Raw genomic sequence first — 20,203 nt, 5'->3', positions numbered from 1 at the left:
AATTAAAAGAGTGAAAACATTCCCTGCTGACAATGTTTCAGAAAAATAAGAGGGCAATTTGCTAAAATTGTTTTGGAAAGTAATCTGTCAATAACTGTTGCTGTACAAAAACATACAACCTTTGACTCAAAAGCCCCGTTGGTTTTTTCTAGTCTCATGTCCAGAAATAAATAAAACAATACCCTTATATAAAAAAGTATACATACAAAGCTGTGTTGTTGTTGCTTTTTATAGCATAGTAGCACCAGACTGTCTACCAACTGGGAAATACTGAATAAATTATGTTATACCCATGCCTTGAAGATGTAAAAAATATGTCTGTATCCACTGACCTGAAGAGATTTTAAAGTATGCTGTAAGTGAAAAAAAATTTTTTTTTGAGTGTAATAGGTAGGTAAAAAATGGTTCCATTTTAAACAAAATAAAATTTAAAAATTTATATGTGCTATATACCCAAATAAGAATATATGGGGGTTGGGGGGGACCTGGGTGGCTCAGTCAGTTCAGCATCAGACTTTGATTTTGGCCCAGGTCATGACCTCAGGGTTGTGAGATAGAGCCCTATCTCTCAAAAAAAGGAATATCCTGGGAAAGGCCATTTGTCTGGGCCAGGAGAAGAGGCTGAAAGGAATAGTAGGATATACATATACATACACAGGTGGAACTGTTAACCTTCATTAATACAGGGGATAAGATAGGAGATGGGTTGGGAAGTAAGAGATCATTAATTTTTTACAGATAAAGCTTTATGTCATTTTTCTCATTAAAATAAGTTTGCGTGATCTTTTGTAATTTTAAAATCTAAAATAGAAAGACTTTAAAAAAATGAAGCTGTATGATGATGTGAGGCCAATTTCAATGTTGAAAAATTCCCAACATGATCTGAAGCCAGTGTGGTGAGTAAAATGTTGTGGCTACAGAGTGAGTCACACACATGGCTCCAGGGGGCTTGCAATTCTGCACTGTGGGTGGGCCTGTGGCCACTGCAAAGCACTGAGATTTGAAAATTGTGGAACATTGTGTCAGCTCACCTCCGGCTGAATTCAGTATGAGGTCTCCTCCATGAAGAAGAGAGTTTTGATACAATTTAGGGAGGAACTGAAGGCACTGGAAAGAGAGAAGATTGATGGAGCAAAGTTGTGGCAGGTTGAGTCAGGATCTGATGCCATTAGACCCTTCCTGAGAGGACGGTCTAGAAAGGGGAGGGACACATCTTATTCAGAAACGCAAGTCTAGGAGTTCAGGACTCTTCAGGGGCACCTGGGTGGTTCAGTCGGTTAAATGTCTGCTCAGGTCTAAATGTCTGATTCCAGGGTGTTGGGATCAAGCCCCCACATCAGGCTCCCTGCTCAGGGGAGGGGGCTTGCTTCTCCCTCTTCTGTTCCCCCTGCTTGAGCTCTCTCTCTCTCTGTCAAATACATAAATAAAATCTTTTTTAAAAAAAGTTCAGGACTCTTCAATCTTTATCCTTCAGCAATAAGAGCTGGCACTGACATAATGTTTACCTTTTGATGAACACTGTTCTGAGAGCCTTCTCCATTCAACTCATTTAATTCTCCAACAAGCAGAGGAAGTTGGTCCAGGTGAAATAACCAAGAGACAGAGGAGTTAATAGTCTATGGTCTCACAGCAAGTCAGTGGTGGAGTGGAATCTGAACCCAGGGAGTCTGGCTACTTAAGACCTCTCAACAACAGGTTTCTTTAACTTCCTAGAATATGTCATGTTACCTTTCAAGTCTAAAAGGTTTTCCCTTTGTATGGAATATTCTTTTCTCCTCATCCAGTATTAGTATTTCCTTTTCCAGTCTCTTCACCACCTAACACCCAACATCTGCCATTTTTCACAATACTTACAGCCATGTTGTAAGAACATGTTATAGTATTAGATTAAATGACATACTGCTAATATTTGAATAATTTTGACCCACAAAAGTGGCAATTTCATGTTTCAATGTAATATGTGCCCGTGTTTGTGAATATTACTTATGATCTATCTTTCTCACAAAAGTGGAACCTCCAAAATTGTCCCAATCCTTTTTAAAAATTTGTTTTTCCAAAGCCTATCAGAGTATCTTCTGCATAGTCTACATTCATAAATGATTACAGAATGCAGACATAAATGAAGATAAAGAAAAATTCTAAAGTAGGGATATGGAGTAATGGAAAGGAGATAATAAAGCAAAAGTCTCTGAAGAGCATGAGAATTGAGGGCACAAAAATCAGTGTATCATTTAGCCAAATTCTTAAGAATAGGCATCAACACTGTTCATAAAATACCTCTTTCTATTGTACTCTCAGGGTTAAAGACACTCCTAAATCTATTGATTAATTGATGTATTTCATATTTCAATTCCACAATATATAGCCAGGTTGAAGGACACAGATCTAGAAGAAGCAGAAATTCTAAATGATTGGGAAATATATTATAAAATCTAATTCAAGTAATTCTTTTAAAAATGGAAAATGACGTGAGTCAGTCTTATGAATGCTTGGAAAGTGCACTTAAGATCAAAACGATGATAGTGAAAGGAAAGCTTTCAGTGGAAGGTTTTCAGGATGAAGACAGTACTTAGAGCAGTGCCCCCCCCTTCCACTGAATACATGGATGGTAACAAAATAGCCTTTACAAACATTGGATGTGGATAAACTAAATAGAAGTTTTAAAGAGAAATGTAAATGCAAGCCAGCACCAACAACTATAATCCATTTGTTTTATGAGGAAAGAAATGAATTTTCAAGGTATACTAATAGGGGTAAAGCTAGAAAGGGTTTGAATGAAGATGACTGATATTATGGGAATAGGTGACATTTTTAGTTCTTAGAATTGTGATTTGTAAATTCTATAGGTCATGAACAAATCTATATAGTATATCACAGACTTTGAGTGAATAACCTGGCCTCTTAAATACCTGAGATGAATACCACCTCCTATCCTCTTATGTTTTCTTCTTTAAATTCAAATGTCATTATCACTTCTCTCCTCACTACCTCAAATCTATGAAGTTCATCCTTTCTTTCCTCTTAATTCAAAGCCACTCTTTCCCTCAGTGATCTGGGCTTGCTATATTTCTGCCTTCATCCTTAAAAATTCATAGCGTTCTTTTTCCATTGATTTCTAAGCCTGACCTATACTTGTTTCCACTTATCTTAAAAACTCATAAACCTGGGGGTGCCTGGATGGGCCAGTCAGTTGAATGTCTGCCTTTGGCTCAGGTAATGATCTCTGGGTCCTGGGATGGAGACCCTAGTTGAGCTCCATGCTAAGCAGGGAGTCTGCTTTTACCTCTGTGCAACCTCCCCCCACCCCCGCCCATTCTCTCTCTTTCTCAAATAAAATCTTAAAAAAAAAAACCTCATAAATCTGTTTTTATTTATTTATTTGTTTGTTTGTTTGCTTGTTTGTTTTAAGTAAGTTTCATACCAAGCATGGAACCCAACATGGGGTTTGGACTTACCACCCTGAGATCAAGACCTGAGCTGAGATTAAGAGTTGGATGCTTCACTGACTGCACCATCCAGGCACCCCATAAACCTGTTATCTTTTAAAGCACTGTAATATTAGTGGTAAAAATTCTCAAAAGTCTTATATCACTGGCTTAAATTTCTCACCATTAACTCCTTCCTTACCTACTATAATTTGGCCTCCACCTTCCTCTCATTACTCAGTGCATCAGCTCTCTTAAATTTCAGGAAAAAGAAAGGATAGTTAATGGAGTAGAGTCCCAGGGATGTTGAGAAGTGATGGAAGCAAAGAAACAAGGTTACAAGAAAGTCTTGACAAGGGGAAACAATGTCAAAATTATGGGAAAATGCCTGGAGAGCAGAATGGAGAGAAAGGCTTGGTCAAGAGTACCGCTAGTCAGGGGCACCTGGGTGGCTCAGTCGTTAAGCGTCTACCTTCGGCTCAGGGCGTGATCCCGGCATTCTGGGATTGAGCCCCGCATCAGGCTCCTCCGCTGGGAGCCTGCTTCTTCCTTTCCCACTCCTCCTGCTTGTGTGCCCTCTCTCACTGCCTGTCTCTCTCTCTCTGTGTCAAATAAATAAATAAATAAATAAATAAATAAATAAATAAAATCTTAAAAAAAAAAGAGTACTGCTAGTCAATCTGTAATGACACTGTATTGGGAAACAGTGCTGTAGAAAGATCTGAACTTTGTGAGACCCAGCAAAAGAAAAACTGTAGAGTCAGTCTTGACTGGAAACCCATGAACTACTTTCGTGAACAACAAAGAGAAGTCATTATCACAGGAACTAAAAGTGTGATGCCCGCATTATAAAGTATGCATACTATAGAGACCATGCCTTTACTGTATAATTTCAGGTATTTTGGTAGTGGCATGTGCAGAGGAAAGTAGAAAAGAGATCAGGATAATAGCTACATGCAAACTGGATGAGAGACAACAGTCTGAAGGTTCCACGTGTTTAAGAGACCTCTAATATTTGTTATCCTGAGTCTGGGAATCCAAGTCTAAAAAACACTCTTTGCTAGTTTTCACCATGATATCTAGAAACTGGGATGAATTCTCCTTTTCTCAAGGACTCTGAATTTATTAAGTTTCCTTAACTTCCTTACCACCTATAACACGCCAGTTTTCCTGGGAGGACTTTGTAGGCATGAACCCCACAAGTGCCTCAATATTTGCTTCTTGAAATGGCTTGTCACAACTGATTTGATGACCACCATTCTCCAATAAGACACCTCAGGGCAGAGCTTTGGTTGCACGATATAACCAATTATAACTTGGTAAGAAGGAAGACAGTTTCTTTAATGAAATAATTACCACAAAATGACTTACCATGAAAAATATAGAGATTTAGTAAAAGTTGTTCAATTTTGGGGGAAAAGGGACCACAAGAATCAGATATTCTTTTTAAATGTTTCACTTTCATTTATGAAAGTAGAATATATGAAATTGTTGTTTAGATAGCTTAAGGGATCGCTTCCCTATATATACAGAAAAATAGAATGTAAAAACAAAATAAAAAATATTCCAAACAGATAACCACAATAACTTTTCCTTCATCAGTTCATTTGGTCATTAACTATTTCCTGCTGGATCCTTCTCAACTAAAATTGACTTCTAGATATCCTGATGCAGTCCACTGATACAGTCTGAAAGTTGTCTAAATGACGTCTGCTCAGAAGCCTGTCCACAAAGTCTACTCTCTGTCAATATTCGTTCAAAGTTTTAAGTTTCCTAAAGATCTTGGAAATTATCTTCAAGCTGACATACCTCAAAACACGATTAGTCTTGAAACAAAGCTTATCACAATAATGATTCAATTCAGATGAATAAAATTTAGTTTTTGGTAATAGTTAACATTACATAAGAGTAAAGTTAGCCTCTTTGATCAGTAAACCTATTTAAGTTTAGAAAAAACAAACTCAAATAGAACAAAATATGAGCTTTTTAAATATTTAACATTGATGAATCAGAAGATACAGGGTTTTTTCATTACTAAACTAAAATTATTAAACTGGTCCTCTTTGCAATAGAGTTATCTTAAGTATGTTAACCTGGAATTTTGAAGCATTTTTGAGTTAGTATTTTTAAGAAAATAAATTTTAGCTTTATTCCAACCTGGAGCTGGAAAAAAATGACCTTTGTGGACTGCATTTATCCCTCAGGCAAGCAGTTTGTTATGTCTTCCTGGCACAAATGGGCCCCCATTAACTAAACCAGTAGTCTTGAAATTTTTTCCTTATATACTCCCAGAAAATTTAAGGTTACATCAAAAGTTTTTCTTATTATTTTAAAGTTGTAATGTGCATATTACTAATATTGCCTTTTAAAATAAAATTGCTATATCACATTTTTCGTATATCCAGTGGAATTAGAAATCATATATCAAATCTGAAAGGAATAAATGAATTCTAACTAATGAAGTGAGTTCTCTGAAGTTCAGGGCACCATGCCCTAGATTGTCCTAGATTGCAGTAGGGGGAATATTTTGCCCTGGACCTGCATTTCATACGTTCTGCCATTAAGAGAATGGTTTTTATGTAATTTGTGGAAATCACCATCAAAAATAAGAGAAGGTATTGGACCAAAAGTAAATGGAAGGTACAACAGGTATATTAATGATTGTCTTTAAATTTACCATTTATACAGTTAACTGCACAATATACTAAAGTTAGGTTAATCTAAATCTAATAAGTTCAAGGTAGCAATATACACTGTGGGAGATAACCAGGAACATCAAAGATAAAAAAGCAGAGAAACAGTCTATCAGTGACAACAAGCAGAAGTCTTCCACCCAAATGAAATCATGCGTATGGTTGTGCATTACCCAGGAATCTGGTTACATGTAAAGGAAAACATGTCTCTTATGAATATAAACAAATAGCACAAAAATTAAATAATCTATTGGTCTATAAGAAATAAACATGGAACTTTAACTTCCTTTGCCTTGAAATCATGCAAAGTATAATTTCATGCTATAGAAACAAATGAATGAGAGTCTTTCTTTTTAGTGAGGGTACTGAAAATGCTTTTCACAAATCTTAAATATTCCATTTCTAAAATTCATAGATGGATAAGGCATAGAGATTTATGAGGACTGGTGAACTGGATGAAATAAAGTGCTACTGTCTTCAGTATTTCTTACTGTTGTTCTTTGCTTTATTCTCCTGAAATTCTAAGCAACAATGCTTTTACAATAGGTGAGGGACAGGAGGAAAGAACTTGCTAAACAAAAATGTCATCATCACCACCACTCTTATCCAAAGTATATTTTGAATTCCGAACATACTCATACAGGTTAAACATAGACATACATACATTAGAACATACTTTCTAATTCCAGGCTTTACCCTTACCAAAACTAGCAGGAAGGCAAAGAAAGACGTAATGATCTACTGCTGGTTCATGATGACTGCATTAAAGAAGACTTTACCAGAACCAATATTTTGAAGTGTTCAAAATATTGGCACTATGAAAATTTCACAATTGGCAATGGATTATCATCCATTAACATCCAACAGTATGTTAGGTGAAAGTATGGCTTTCTTTTGAAAAGCGGTAAGAGGGGCAATTATGAAAGAAGATACTGGGAAAAAATCACACGGGTATTCTCAGGCAGATCAATGTTAGGAACAAAAACATTTAGGATTTTAGGATTTGGAAATAGATTCACTTAAAATCTTCCCAGACTTACCTGTCAATTGCAAAGTCTTCAAGACCCACCCCTGCAAGGTCCATCTACCTCAGTTTGAAGCCTATGAACCTAAATTGCTAAAATTACTGAGAACTTTTTTTAACTTCCTAAAAGACTTTTAATAATGTCATATTTTTAAATGAAATATTAAAAGCAAATGTAATCCGGATGTAAGTGCATCAACATGCAATGGAATTTTGGGGAAATTCACCATCTATTTCTAAAATTTATATGGAAATCCAAAGGATCAACAATAGTCAAGGCAGGGGCGCCTGGGTGGCACAGCTGTTGAGCGTCTGCCTTTGGCTCAGGGCGTGATCCCAGCGTTATGGAATCGAGCCCCACATCAGGCTCCTCCGCTATGAGCCTGCTTCTTCCTCTCCCACTCCCCCTGCTTGTGTTCCCTCTCTCGCTCGCTGTCTCTATCTTTGTCGAATAAATAAATAAAATCTAAAAAAAAAAAAATAGTCAACGCAATCTTGAAAATAAAAAGTGAAGGAAATGAAGGATTTAACTACTAAATATTAGGACTTATGGAAAAGCAATGATAATTAAGACAATGCAGCATGAGCACAAGAATAAACAGACCAATGGAACAGAAACAAACCTGTGCATGTATAGTCACCTGATATATGAGTAAGGTAACACTCTAGTGCAGTGAGGGAAGGATATTTTAGGGCTTTTTTTTTTCACAGTGCTGGACAATGGTGTCAAAACTTGTATCTTGACCCCCAACCTCATACCACACACAATAATCATTTCTAGATGAATTGTGGATCTGTATGCGGAAGATAAAAATATAAAGTTTGCAAAAGAAAACACAGAGAATATCTTCAATAGCCTTGGGGAAGGCAAAGATTTTTAAAACATAACACAGAAAGTACTAACTAGAGAGGAAAAACAATGATAAATAAGGCTACATTAAAATGAACACTTCTGTTCATTCAAAGAAACTCTTGATAGAGTGAAATCGCAGTCCAAAAAGTGAGAGAAGATATATGAAATACATATAACCTATAAATGTGTGTATACCAAATACACAAAGTACGCATAAAAGTCAACAATATAAAGGCAAACAACCTAAAGGCAAAGATCTTGAACAAGTACTTTCACAGGACAAATAAACATATGAAGACGTTCAACTTCATTCGTCATTCGGGAGATACAAATTAAAAACATCATGTAATTCCACTTAAACAACAAACTCCCAGAGGACTAAAATAAAGAATATAAACAAAACCAAATGTTGAAGACAACAGGAAGTAACCTGAACTTTCATATTTTGATGTGAGAGTATAAATTAGTATAATCACTGTGGAGAGGGTTGCAAGATTTAGCAAACAAAAAAACAGAACACTGCTTATGGAAAAATATTCGGCAGTATGTGATAAAGGTGAACAAATATATACAGCCGGATGACAAAACAGTTACCCCTGATTTATATAATCAATAAAAATAAATTAATGTGAATCCTCTTCTAGGACCCTCTCGAGATGAATGGAGCCACAGAACTTCTGACATGATGTCAAGCTTAGGTTTTATTACAACACATCTGAACAAAATGTGAGACCGTCATGGAGCAGAAATTGTGAGCCTTTGCCTGCTGTTGCTAGTGAAAGAATATTTTTTCTCAGTCCCCGTCTAGATTCCTGTGGACTGCAACGTGCTTCTTCTCCCCATGGTCTACTTATGGTTGGAGTTGCTAGAATTGCCCATTGGGGGAACACATGTTTGGGCATTTTTGAACAAATGTTTGGACTCATCTGCTGCCCTTTTGTGGAGAATAGTTAGAAAATTTAATTTATCAACCTGAGAATTATTGGAGAGGATTCCCCTGCTCCTGGAACATTAATGAAAGCAGCTATTACATTTGAAACCTAGTGATCTAGAGGCCTTTTATAACAATTACTTTATGTGGTACCAACAAAGTAAGTCTTAATGGAAGACAGGCATTGGGTAGTGAAACTGGAGATTAAGCTTTATGTAGTGTAAAGGAGGCATTGTTGAACCAAAGAGAACTGAGTTGACCTAACCCTCTAAAGGATTAAGCACTGTGTGTCAGTCTAAAAAACCTTCTATACAGAAATCTTCCAAATATCACATGAGCGATGTCCATGTGATTTCAAGTGCAAGGACTGGCATATTTCAGTTGAAATATCTTTCTTGACCACAGGCTAACATATTATGTGAATATTTGCCTCTTTCTATCTGAGTTACAGCTAATATTCTGAGAGCTGAATGCAATTCATCAAATAAATCCCACTTGGGATGGTATAATTAACGGTGCGCCTTGGAAACCAGGTAATATTTTCATTTTACTTAGTAAATATTCTGCTAATATCTGTACTTTTCATGTGGGAAAGGATTAATAATGTTCAAGGCCTTTACAAGTTTCTCGTTTATTCTAAATCTGGATAATTTCACAAATGCATCTCATGACAGTACTGTTAAAAAAAAATACATACTTTAAAGATGTTTAATGTAAACCCAAAGTTCTCACTCTGAAAAACTTGAATAACATTATTATGCAAAAAGTCCAAAATTTAGTAAGTGGAGAAACCCTTACTTTGCCTTTTTAAAATTAGAGGAACATATTTCAAAGTTATCCACTATAGCCCAAACTAAATATCCTAGTATCTACAACATTTTCTGAACCATTTTGGGCAATGATAAATGCTGTTCTCAAAACAGACTTATTCTTACCTAAGCTAATAGTTTTATAGAGCATTTATTATAATACCATATGAAGGAAACATACTGTCAAAATTTTTTAAAAGTTTAGCTCATTTCCTAATTTTTAAATGAATTACTGTTTTTCTTGTGATTGATCTTGGAAGAGGAGAAGGAGAAAAAACCCCACAAGTTTATAGTGTGGGCATATATATACACTCCTACATCACATCATAAATTTAAATTATTAGGATTTTTCACCTCAAAGCTATTTTACTAGGTTTGAGTTACAAAGTAAAGTTCCCAGATTAAATATATTGTTGTTTAAATTTTAAATTCCTCATCATCTGGCAGTAATTTTAATTTGCCATTTGGAAAAAATTCAACTGTATGTTGTGTTGATGCGTTGTACATGTTAATTTTTTAACTTTACCTTTTCCTGTGATCATGTAGGGTGACTGATAAGAATTTGGAAGCAGAAGGAAAAAACTCATCTTTTTTGTTTGTTTAATGGCATGCCTCTTGTGAGGAGTACAAATTGATATGCCCTAAAATAGGAATTTAATAAGGAGGGACACTTCTTTTGTCTGCTATAAAAAAATAGTGTATTGTTTAAGTTATCTTTTATTTCTTTGAGTATGAGATACCATTATAACATGCAATTGATAAATGTCCTAAGAAATTAAAAACTAAATTAAATTCATGTGTTTACCAAAATACTGTATAATAATGTTCATGGGGCACTATTTGTAATAGCCCCAAACTAAAAACGAACCCAGTGTTCATCAATAATTTAAATAGATAAATATACCATGTTATATTCATGATTTGGAATGCTATCCAGCAGAGAAATTTAGTGAATGCCAAGTACAGGTAACAACATGAAAAGTTCCATAAGCACAACGTTCAGTAAACGAAAGCAGATACAAAATAGTGCACACAGTAATATTCCATTTATGTAAAGTGCAAAAACATCTGGAGGTAATCTATGGAGTTAAGAGTTAAAATAGTGGTTACTTGGAGGAGGAAGGAGGAAACCATGCATAGGAGGGGGCAAGAAAGTGGCTTTGTTAGTGCTCTGCTATAATTCTTCAAGCAAGTATGAGTTAGACGAGCGTTTTCACTTTGTAGAAATTCACTGAGCTGCGCACCTAGGAATTATGCACTTTTTTGATTGGCTAATATACATAGAAACAGTTTGTTAGTTTTTAAAATAAAAATACAAATGAAAGGATTTAAAGTACATGAAAATAATACATTTATGTGAGACTGGGTTGAAATATTCTAACATCCTTGCATTGTCCAGAAAGTAAAACTACTAATTAACCAAACCCCTGTATTTCCAATTGACTTGTATAGCTGGTTGGGGTAATGTAATTAATCTCTATTACATATTTGGGTTCAATCTCTTACCTAAAGAGTAGATGCTTTCAGAATAGTTCGGGGAGTTGTATTTAGTTCAGGTGAAAAGTTGACATAAAAGTATAATTTTTAGAGTTTTAGGAGTAGATTACTACATATCTCAGTAATTTCCAAAGGATACCTAACTTGGGCCAAGGGGAATTTTTCTATTCTGCTGTCAGACCTTTTGTACAGAAATGGAGATTTTAAGTAAAAAAGTCAAGCGGAGAAAGACAATTATCATATCGTTTCACTCATATGTGGAACATAAGGAATAGTGCAAAGGACCATAGTGGAAGGGAGGGAAAACTGAATGGGAAGCAATCAGAGAGGGAGACAAACCATTTGAGACTCTGGACTCCAGGAAACAAATTGAGTGTTGCACAAGGGAGGGGGGTGGGAGGATGGGGTAGTCGGGTGATGAGTATTAAGGAGGGCACGTATTGTGATGAGCACAGGTGTTATACGCAACTAATGAATCATTGAACACTACATCAAAAACTAATGATGTACTATATGCTGGCTAACTGAACATAATAAAAAAATAAATATAAATTTAAAAAAATTAAAAAAGAAATGGAGCTTTAACACTTCAGTGATGCCATAAGAATAGAGCAGCAGCCCCAGTTCTAAAGAGTCAGATATCCATAAGGCCAAGAGACAAAAAAGACATCAGCTTAGCAACATCTAGGTACCAAGGGAAGTTTACATTTAGTGTTTCTTAGATGTACAGATGATCCAGTCTCCTGAACTGATGGGAAAGCTCTGGTATACATGTATTGGTTTGACCCGGGCCTTGCCGACAGAATAAATTTATGCTTCCTTCCATCTGTTTCATATTTCCCCAGAAATGGGTCACACTGGTAAAGATGGGATCACGCAATTGCTATTTGTTATATTTTATTTTTTATAAAATTAGTATTTATATTGAATAAAAAATCTACTTAAATCAGAAACATAATTCAGGGAGGAAAATCAAACATAAATGAGATAAAGAGGTATAATCGGGTTTAGAAACGAGTTTTAGAAACAAAACAAGTGACATTCTCTTTCTGGAGATTAAGTTTCCTCATCTGAGAGAATGGGGATAATAATAAAATACATATTTCAAGATTATTGTGAGAATTATATGAAATACATAACTTTAAAGTCAGACTCCGTGACATACTAGCTATGTGACCTTGGGCAAGTTATGAACCCATAATCTCTCTCCTCTTTAACTTTCTCATCCATGAAATAAGAATATAGTAATGTTTATCATTCATGTAGTAATTTTCTTTTAAATGTATTAGTGTCAATAGTATGATGTACACACACGTGAATGTGAATGCATATGTGTATGTCCATTTATTTTCACCTACATGCATGGGATGCTTAGTTTGCTTTTGAGGCACACTAATCCGTAACCTATGCCACAATGAGTTTGTTAATAACATGTGGTTGTAAACATAATTTTTCACTGCTGAAATACATCATATTTAAGACAATAGGTTTAACTAGATAATTTATGCATATTGCTCTCCCTTTGAAGGTGTGAGATATGAGAATCTGGAAAACTTAGCAGTCAATCTTTTGGAGGAATAACACTCCAGGTCTAGAGCTCTATGTAGTCCTGTGTCTTCAACTCCACAGAGTACTCCTGACCCAAGTAAATGACTGGCTATTTCTCCCTTTGGAGTATAATCGGTTCTAGACCTGATAATCAGTATACTTTACAGTATAGTCCTCCTGGCAGGGTATCTTCTGATTAGATCAGCATTCATTCGTAGCAGCAGGTGACCAGGCCATGCTGGCTGTTAAATATTTAGAACTTCACTCTTACCCATGCCCAGCTTGGAGCAAACATTTATCCACAGGGCTTATAAAACTGCTTAACAATAAAGAGGGAGACTTCATTAAACTTATAATAACACATTGCATGACCGCTTTTTTGCCTTCTTACAAATAAATGTGTATTTGTTAGATTTTGGCTTAACAGCTTGCATTTATCTCAATTTATGACATAGTAATAAGGTGTCTAAATTTCAGAATACTTGCACATGTGAAATAAAGATACATGTACAAAACTGCATCAGCTTTAACCATTTTCCAAACTCTGGAAACACAGCCTTCTAGCCAAGTAAGAGCCATGTCTCCTCTCACCTCTTTTCTGGACTAAAACTCTAACTAGCAAGTTGAAGAGGTGGGGAGAGGGGAAAGTGGATAGGTAACCAACCAAAGACAACAACACACCCTTCCCTGAAGGTGGGCAGCTGCCAACTACAGCCTTGGGTGAAGTGAAGCCAAAAAAAAAAAAAACTGAATTAAGATGAATATATTTTAATCCATTAAATCCGGATTGGTATTTTTATGATTGAAAATAACTATAGTAAGGGAAGAAAAAATAAAATCAGATGAAAACATAGAGGGACGCAAACCATAAGAGACTCTTAACTGTAGGAGACAAACTGAGGGTTGCTGGAGCGGAGGTGGGTGAGGGGATGGGGTAATTGGGTGATGGGCGTGAAGGAGGGCATGTGATGTAATGAGTACTGGCTATTGCATGCAACTGATGAATCACTAAATTCTACTCCTGAAACTAATAATATACTATGTGCTAATTAAATTGAATTTAAATTTAAACAAAAAGAATTATAGGATTATTACTTAAGTGTGAACGGGGATGTCATGGGATCTGCCCAACTTTCCACTCAGAGAGACAGTAAATTTACCTGCATTCAATATTTTTTAAAGGGATAGAGGAAAATGAAAAAAAAAATTTGTTTTAATTTCCTTATAAATCCTTTTGTATCCTTTTGATACAAAAATATTTCAATATTATATTTAATTTATATAAAATATTAAGAATTATGTTTCTTCTCATAAATTTTGTTTTAATTTCCTTATAAATCCTTTTGTATCCTTTTGATACAAAAATATTTCAATATTATATTTAATTTATATAAAATATTAGGAATTATGTTTCTTCTCATAACTGGTTTGATTGAGGTGACTTGACTCTTGTGTATATAATCATAAAATGTTTTTATTTTTTCATTAACTATCATCTGTATTCTTTTGAAACTCCCTTTATCTCTTTCCACTATACATAAGCAACTTTAATGTTGTCTCTAATTTCATAACACTTTCAGTCATTTTCAGTTATTTTTTAAAATTTAATTATTTGAGAGAGAGAGTGCACGAATGGGGGGAGGGGTAGAGGAAGAGAGAGAGGAGAAGCAGACTCCCCACTGAGTGCACAGCCCAATGTGGCGCTCCATCTCATGACCCCTGAGATCATGACCTCAGCCAAAACCAAGAGTCAGACGCTTAACCGACTGAGCCACCCAGGTGTCCTTCATTTTCAACTGTTAAAACAGCTTCCCTCCTATCATAATAATGTTCCAGGACCTCCTTTATATATCACGGTAGTAATGGCCACCAATATTTCTCAGCCCCCCAAACCGGACCATCTCTGATTGGGCCCTGGAGAATGTAGTAATTCTTGTACAGATCAATAAACTTGGGGATAACTAAGTATCAGTCAGTACCTCTCATATTATCGTTTTACACCTTAAAAATCAGAAACATTGAGCCTTTTACTTTTCTTTAAAAAATATTTTTTCCCCAAACAGTACCCTCAATTGAACTCCCAGGTGCTTAAGAGCCATTGATATATTTAAATTAAATAAAATAAAAATGTAACCTCCTGATTTTTTCTTTTACTATCTGTAAGAGTCATAGAAGTCAGAGAATGATCTGCAAGCCATCTGAATGAACACTGTCACTCTCGGATAGCTGCCTGCCAGGTTTGCTGGCACACCCATAAGCGACACAGCTGCTGGCAGTCCCAACTGTCTCTGGAACGTTATTGGGCTCTCTTGATAATCTAAAAGACCTTTTTCGAGGCAAATCAAGGGGTAGAAGACCAGAGTTAAAGCAATGATCATGGTGTTTGTCAAAATCAACACTGCCATCTTCACAAGCTTTGTCAGTCAAGGTGAGCATCATTTAGGATGATTGTCTACTAAGATTACCACAGAGACTTAAAAGATCTCTGGACAAATTCAAAGCTAGAAAACATTCAATAACAAAACTGGATTTGATTCCATCTTATCTGAAAAGCTGTAGACATGAGATAAGGAGTTTCATCTCCTGTATCTTCTCTCTATAGCTGATAGCCACTGATTGATGCTTTGTGGGACAGAACCTTTACAGGAAAAATTCATAAAGGCTTCCCTGCCTTCCTACAAAAAAATATTTCTGGTGGTCTCTGAGATCCCATTAGTCATTATAAAAAAAAACCCATGAAAAGAAAAAAGATCTATTGTCATTACTAAAGGTGTATTTATGCATGTATGGTTGAAAACAGATAATTTTGCACCCGACAGTCGTGTCTAAGTCACAAAAGCTGAAGCTCTTCTCTGTGTGTGCAAATTAGGACAAGTAATTTTGTATTAGTAAATTTGTTTTACTGTGTGTCTGAATCAGTATTAACTCTAAGCTTTGAAAAATTTATGGATGGAGACTATTATTCAGTATCACCCTGCTCATAGACAGATGTGGTATTTGATGGATGTTACTAGATGGGAATGGCTGTATGGAAGATCTGCAGTTACAGATCTTGTGCTAGAAGTACAATTAAACGGATTTTTTTTTTGTGTGAGGTAAGTGAGATTTTTCTCTTATTTGTAGTTTTTAAATTTCTACAGTGATCCTATAGCAACTGTTTTTATTTTTACAAAATAATTTGTGTATCTTATGCAATAAAAAGAGCAATTACCATGATCAGTTTTCAAAAGAAGAAACCAGAACCAGCTCAAAGAACAAAGGTACTAGTAGAATGAGCGGGGCCTGAGTTCTCTGATTCCCAGGTTAGCGTTTTTTGGTCTCTACCATACCTTCTAGAACAATTCCTGAGACAAATTGGTTATGCCTCCAAAGAACTTAAGGAGGATACTTAATGAAAACAATAGAAATACAGAACTAGTTACCTGATATACCAAAGTAATTTTAAAGATTTACTTATTTATTTTAGAGAGAGAGAGAAAGTGTGAGGGAGTGGGGTGCAGAGGGAGATGGAAAGGATCTCAAGCAGACTTCCTGCTGAGTGCAGAGCCCTGAGGCCGGGCTGGATCTCACAACCCTGAGATCTGGACTTGATCCAAAATCAAGAGTAGGATGCTTAACTGACTGAGCCACGCAGGTACCCCTAATATACCAGAGTAATTTTAAAATTAGTTTTGGACCTCAGGTCTACCTTTAATTTACCTGTTACTTTTTTTCTTGTATTCCGGCCAAATAATTTATGCTCTCACAGCTAAAAGGAAGAAGTCTGATTAAGAGATGGCTTTTCAGCCCTCACATTTTTCTATTTAATTTACCTCCAGCCTAGACCTTTTTCTAGGATTTCTGTTGGGGGACATGCCTCTTTCTGCTTATGGTCTAGATAGAATATCAAGGAGAAACAAAATTACACATCCATGGAACAAACTAAATAAAGCTGCTGGTTTTTAAACGTTTTATTACATCGATGTTAGTATTCTTAGATGAATATAATCAGATTAGCAATGTTTTGGTCACTGAGAAAATGAAACATTTCTGAAAACTCACAGAACAGTGTAGCATGCGGACTAGAACTAGTTATGCTTTCATCTCTTTATGGAACAGTCATCGCAAGCAGTACAGTACATCATAAGAGCATTTACTGCTGCATTACAGCTTCTAAACTGCAGAGGAGAGATGAGGCAGACATCAGAGGAAATTTCAAGGCAATTGCAGTCAAACATTATCCAGGAAGCTGCAGGTAGGACAGCATTACATGAAAGCTCAAACTTGCTTCAAAACCTGGCCTATTGAAGTATCTAATTAAATTCACGTTTTTTTAACTTAAAAGGAAATTATACACATTTAAGAAACTGTTATCTCTATGTTGATTCCCAATCCAGTTATTTGTAGTCTTACAGAAAACTTTGTACTAGGTGGTTGTTTGGTTGGTTGGTTATTTTGTGACTGAAAATGTTATAAACATTTCAATAAACAACGAGAGTGACATCTCTATATACAGTGACAGTTTAACGGAAAGGTAGTTAACTTGAAATTTTGAATTAGGAATGAAGAAAAGTGTTCCTTAAAAAAAAGAAAAAGCACTATGCTATAGATATAAATGCTGGTTTAGTAACAACCATGAATGTAATAATAGAAAGATGCCAGTGTTTTAAGATCAAAGCCAGACAACAGACTAACTCTAAGAAATCAGCTATTTTAGCTCATTAAAGTATTTTTCACAGCTGCTATGATGTGTCTGGCACTGATTCCAAATTTATCCAGCAATTCACTAGGTGTCCCACACTGAGGCACTTCTGACACTGCTAGCTGCTGAACAAGGATGTCAGGCTCCCCAGAGACGGCCGCACATACAGCTTCGCCAATGCCACCTTCCCGGTAGTGATCCTCCACTGTGATAACCTGGCCACCTGTAGCTTTTGCACTGGAGATGATGTTGGCAGCATCCAGGGGTTTAATGGTAAATGGGTCAATGACACGGATAGAAATACCTTGTTGAGAAAGACTGTCAGCAGCTGCTAAGGCTTCATGCAGAGTAACTCCAGCTCCAATAACTGTGACTTTGTCATTGACACTCTGGCGGATGACCTTGGCCTGTCCAATCTCAAAATTTTCTTGTGGGGTATAAATAACTGCAGTTTCTGTTTGGCTGGTCCTAATGAAACACATTCCTTTGGTATTGGCAGCCAGATAAACAGCATACTCTGTTGAGATAGCATCACTTGGATAGAAAACAGTACAATTGGGAATGCTTCGGAACATGGCTAGGTCCTCCAGGGCCACCTGGGAGGGTCCATCTTCACCAATGGATACCCCACAGTGGGAACCAATAAAATTGATATTGGTTTGAGATATGGCTCCCATCCGTATCTGATCAAATGCTCGGGTCAAAAAGGCAGCAAAGGTGCTAACAAAAGCAATGGTTCGACCACGTGTGGCACAGCCTAGTGCCACACTCACCATGTTTTGCTCCCCGGTAAAACACTCAATAAAACGGTCAGGGTGTTCTTCATTGAATATCTCAGAAAAGGTGGAGTTCTTTGTATCACCAGCCAAGACAATAACTCTTTCATTTGCGTGGCCCAGTTTAGCCAAAGCCAAACCATATGCTTTCCTAGTAGCTATCCTGTCTCCAACTACATAATCAGGCAGACAGGTCATTTTCACATTCCTGATGCTGATTTGAGGTGAGTCTTCAACGGGAGGTTTTGGTGTGAGATTCCTGTTGCTCTGTATCTGACTCTCAATTACTTTGATGATTGCATCCACTCTTTCTTTTGGCATCGGCTTTCCATGCCAATGTTCTGCATTCTCAATATTTGGAATACCTCGGCCCTTGAAGGTCTTCGCAATGATGGCAGTGGGCTTGTTCTTCACTTGAGCTGCTTGCCAAAACGCTTGGCATAATGCCTCCACATCATGGCCATCCACCAAGTAGGTATTCCACCCAAAGGCTTCACAGCGATTCTGATAGATGTCTGTGCAGTGCTCAAGAGGCGTGACTCCACTTTGTCCCAAGCGGTTCACGTCGAAGACGGCCACCAGATTGTCCAACCCGTAGTGAGAAGCGAAGGCCAGAGCCTCCCAGACAGAGCCTTCTGAGGATTCGCCATCCCCCAGGAGGCAGAACACCCGGTAGCTGGCCTTGTCAAAATACTTGCCAGTGTACGCCATTCCACACGCGGCACCTAATCCTTGCCCAAGTGATCCTGTTGCCACGTCAACAAATGGCAGCCTTGGGGTGGGATGTCCCTCCAGGTCACAGTGAATTTTCCTCAAGCTCAGCAAGTCGGATTCGCCGATGTTGCCCACCTCTGCCCAGGCAGCATAGAGGATTGGAGCAGCATGGCCCTTGGACAGGATGAATCGGTCATTGTCGGGGTGTTCCGGGTCCGTCCGTTTATACCTCATGGTGTGGAAAAAGAGCACCGACATGATCTCAGCGGCGCTGCAGCACGAAGTGGGGTGGCCGGAGCTGGCTGCACACGTGGCCCTGATGGAATGGATTCGCAGGCGGTTGGCCACGTCCCGCAGCGCCTGCACGGTGTTCGCGTCGGGCGTGGAGTCGTCTGCCATGACTGCTCTCTCGCTGGTTTCCTCGGAGCAGAACCCGCCGGGGCACCCCTTCACGGTTCCGTCGTGTGACCACCACACTATGGTCCAGCCTCCTCCAAGAAACGAGCGCTGCCAACGGCCGGTGCGCCTCGAGAGGCTCCGTTGTGGCACTCAGGACCCAGCGCGAGACTCGGGGCTCACCGCGCGCCTCTTCCGCCACCTTGCGCCTCTTCCGCCACCTTGCGCCTCTTCCGCCACCGCGCGCCTCTTCCGCCGCCGCGCACCGCCGTGTCCTTCCGCACCCAACAGAATGGATCTTTTTATATTAATTTTGTCACTTGCATGTTCAACGTAATTAAAAATAATTAAATTTCTTTACACCTTCCCTCATGTTATAAATCCCAAAGGGGTCATTCTTAGTTCCATGTATTATAGGAAGCTATTTATGAGGTTGCACTTTTCTTTTAACGCAGTCAGCATATATCCAAGACTTCTTCACTGCTTTAGAGCTGAATGTTAATAGGAATGACCCAACGTCGCTTTCAATCTAACTAACATGGTACCACTATGCCAACAAAGACTTTCTCAGAGCAACTGAGAATTCTGGCTCTGGCTCACAGACAGAAGTACAATGCTTTATTTGACCAAAACTTGCAGGAAGAACAAACCTAAACCCACTCAAAGGTAGAGCATCTAGTAAGTACTACAATTTCCCCAGTAGACCCTGAAATACTATAACTGTTATTATGAGTAATTTTTAATACAAAACTAATTTACTTACATTAGTTATAAAACTAAACGTGTGACATTGAGCTCTTCTAGAAGATAAGGGTCATTGCGCGTCATCAGAAAAAAAATGGACAATATATTCTTT

General features: G+C 37.4%; 1 protein-coding gene and 1 pseudogene across 1 annotated transcript; one reads left to right on the top strand and one right to left on the bottom strand.

Moving 5' to 3' along the window:
- The first annotated feature begins 8,620 nt into the window (after positions 1 to 8,620).
- On the top strand, positions 8,621 to 9,134 carry LOC105241379 (annotated as a pseudogene).
- Positions 9,135 to 16,720: 7,586 nt separating this feature from the next.
- Positions 16,721 to 19,513, bottom strand: TKTL2 (transketolase like 2). The gene has a single exon (XM_002927811.3). The coding sequence runs from the start codon at positions 19,348 to 19,350 to the stop codon at positions 17,473 to 17,475; it is 1,878 nt and encodes a 625-aa protein (XP_002927857.1). The 5' UTR covers positions 19,351 to 19,513; the 3' UTR covers positions 16,721 to 17,472.
- Positions 19,514 to 20,203: the final 690 nt, after the last annotated feature.

Source organism: Ailuropoda melanoleuca, chromosome 5 (genome assembly GCF_002007445.2).
Source record: "Ailuropoda melanoleuca isolate Jingjing chromosome 5, ASM200744v2, whole genome shotgun sequence".
NCBI classification, from domain to species: domain Eukaryota; kingdom Metazoa; phylum Chordata; class Mammalia; order Carnivora; family Ursidae; genus Ailuropoda; species Ailuropoda melanoleuca.
The sequence above is the reverse complement of the archived record's forward strand: the minus strand, read 5'-3'. Positions and strand labels throughout refer to the sequence as shown.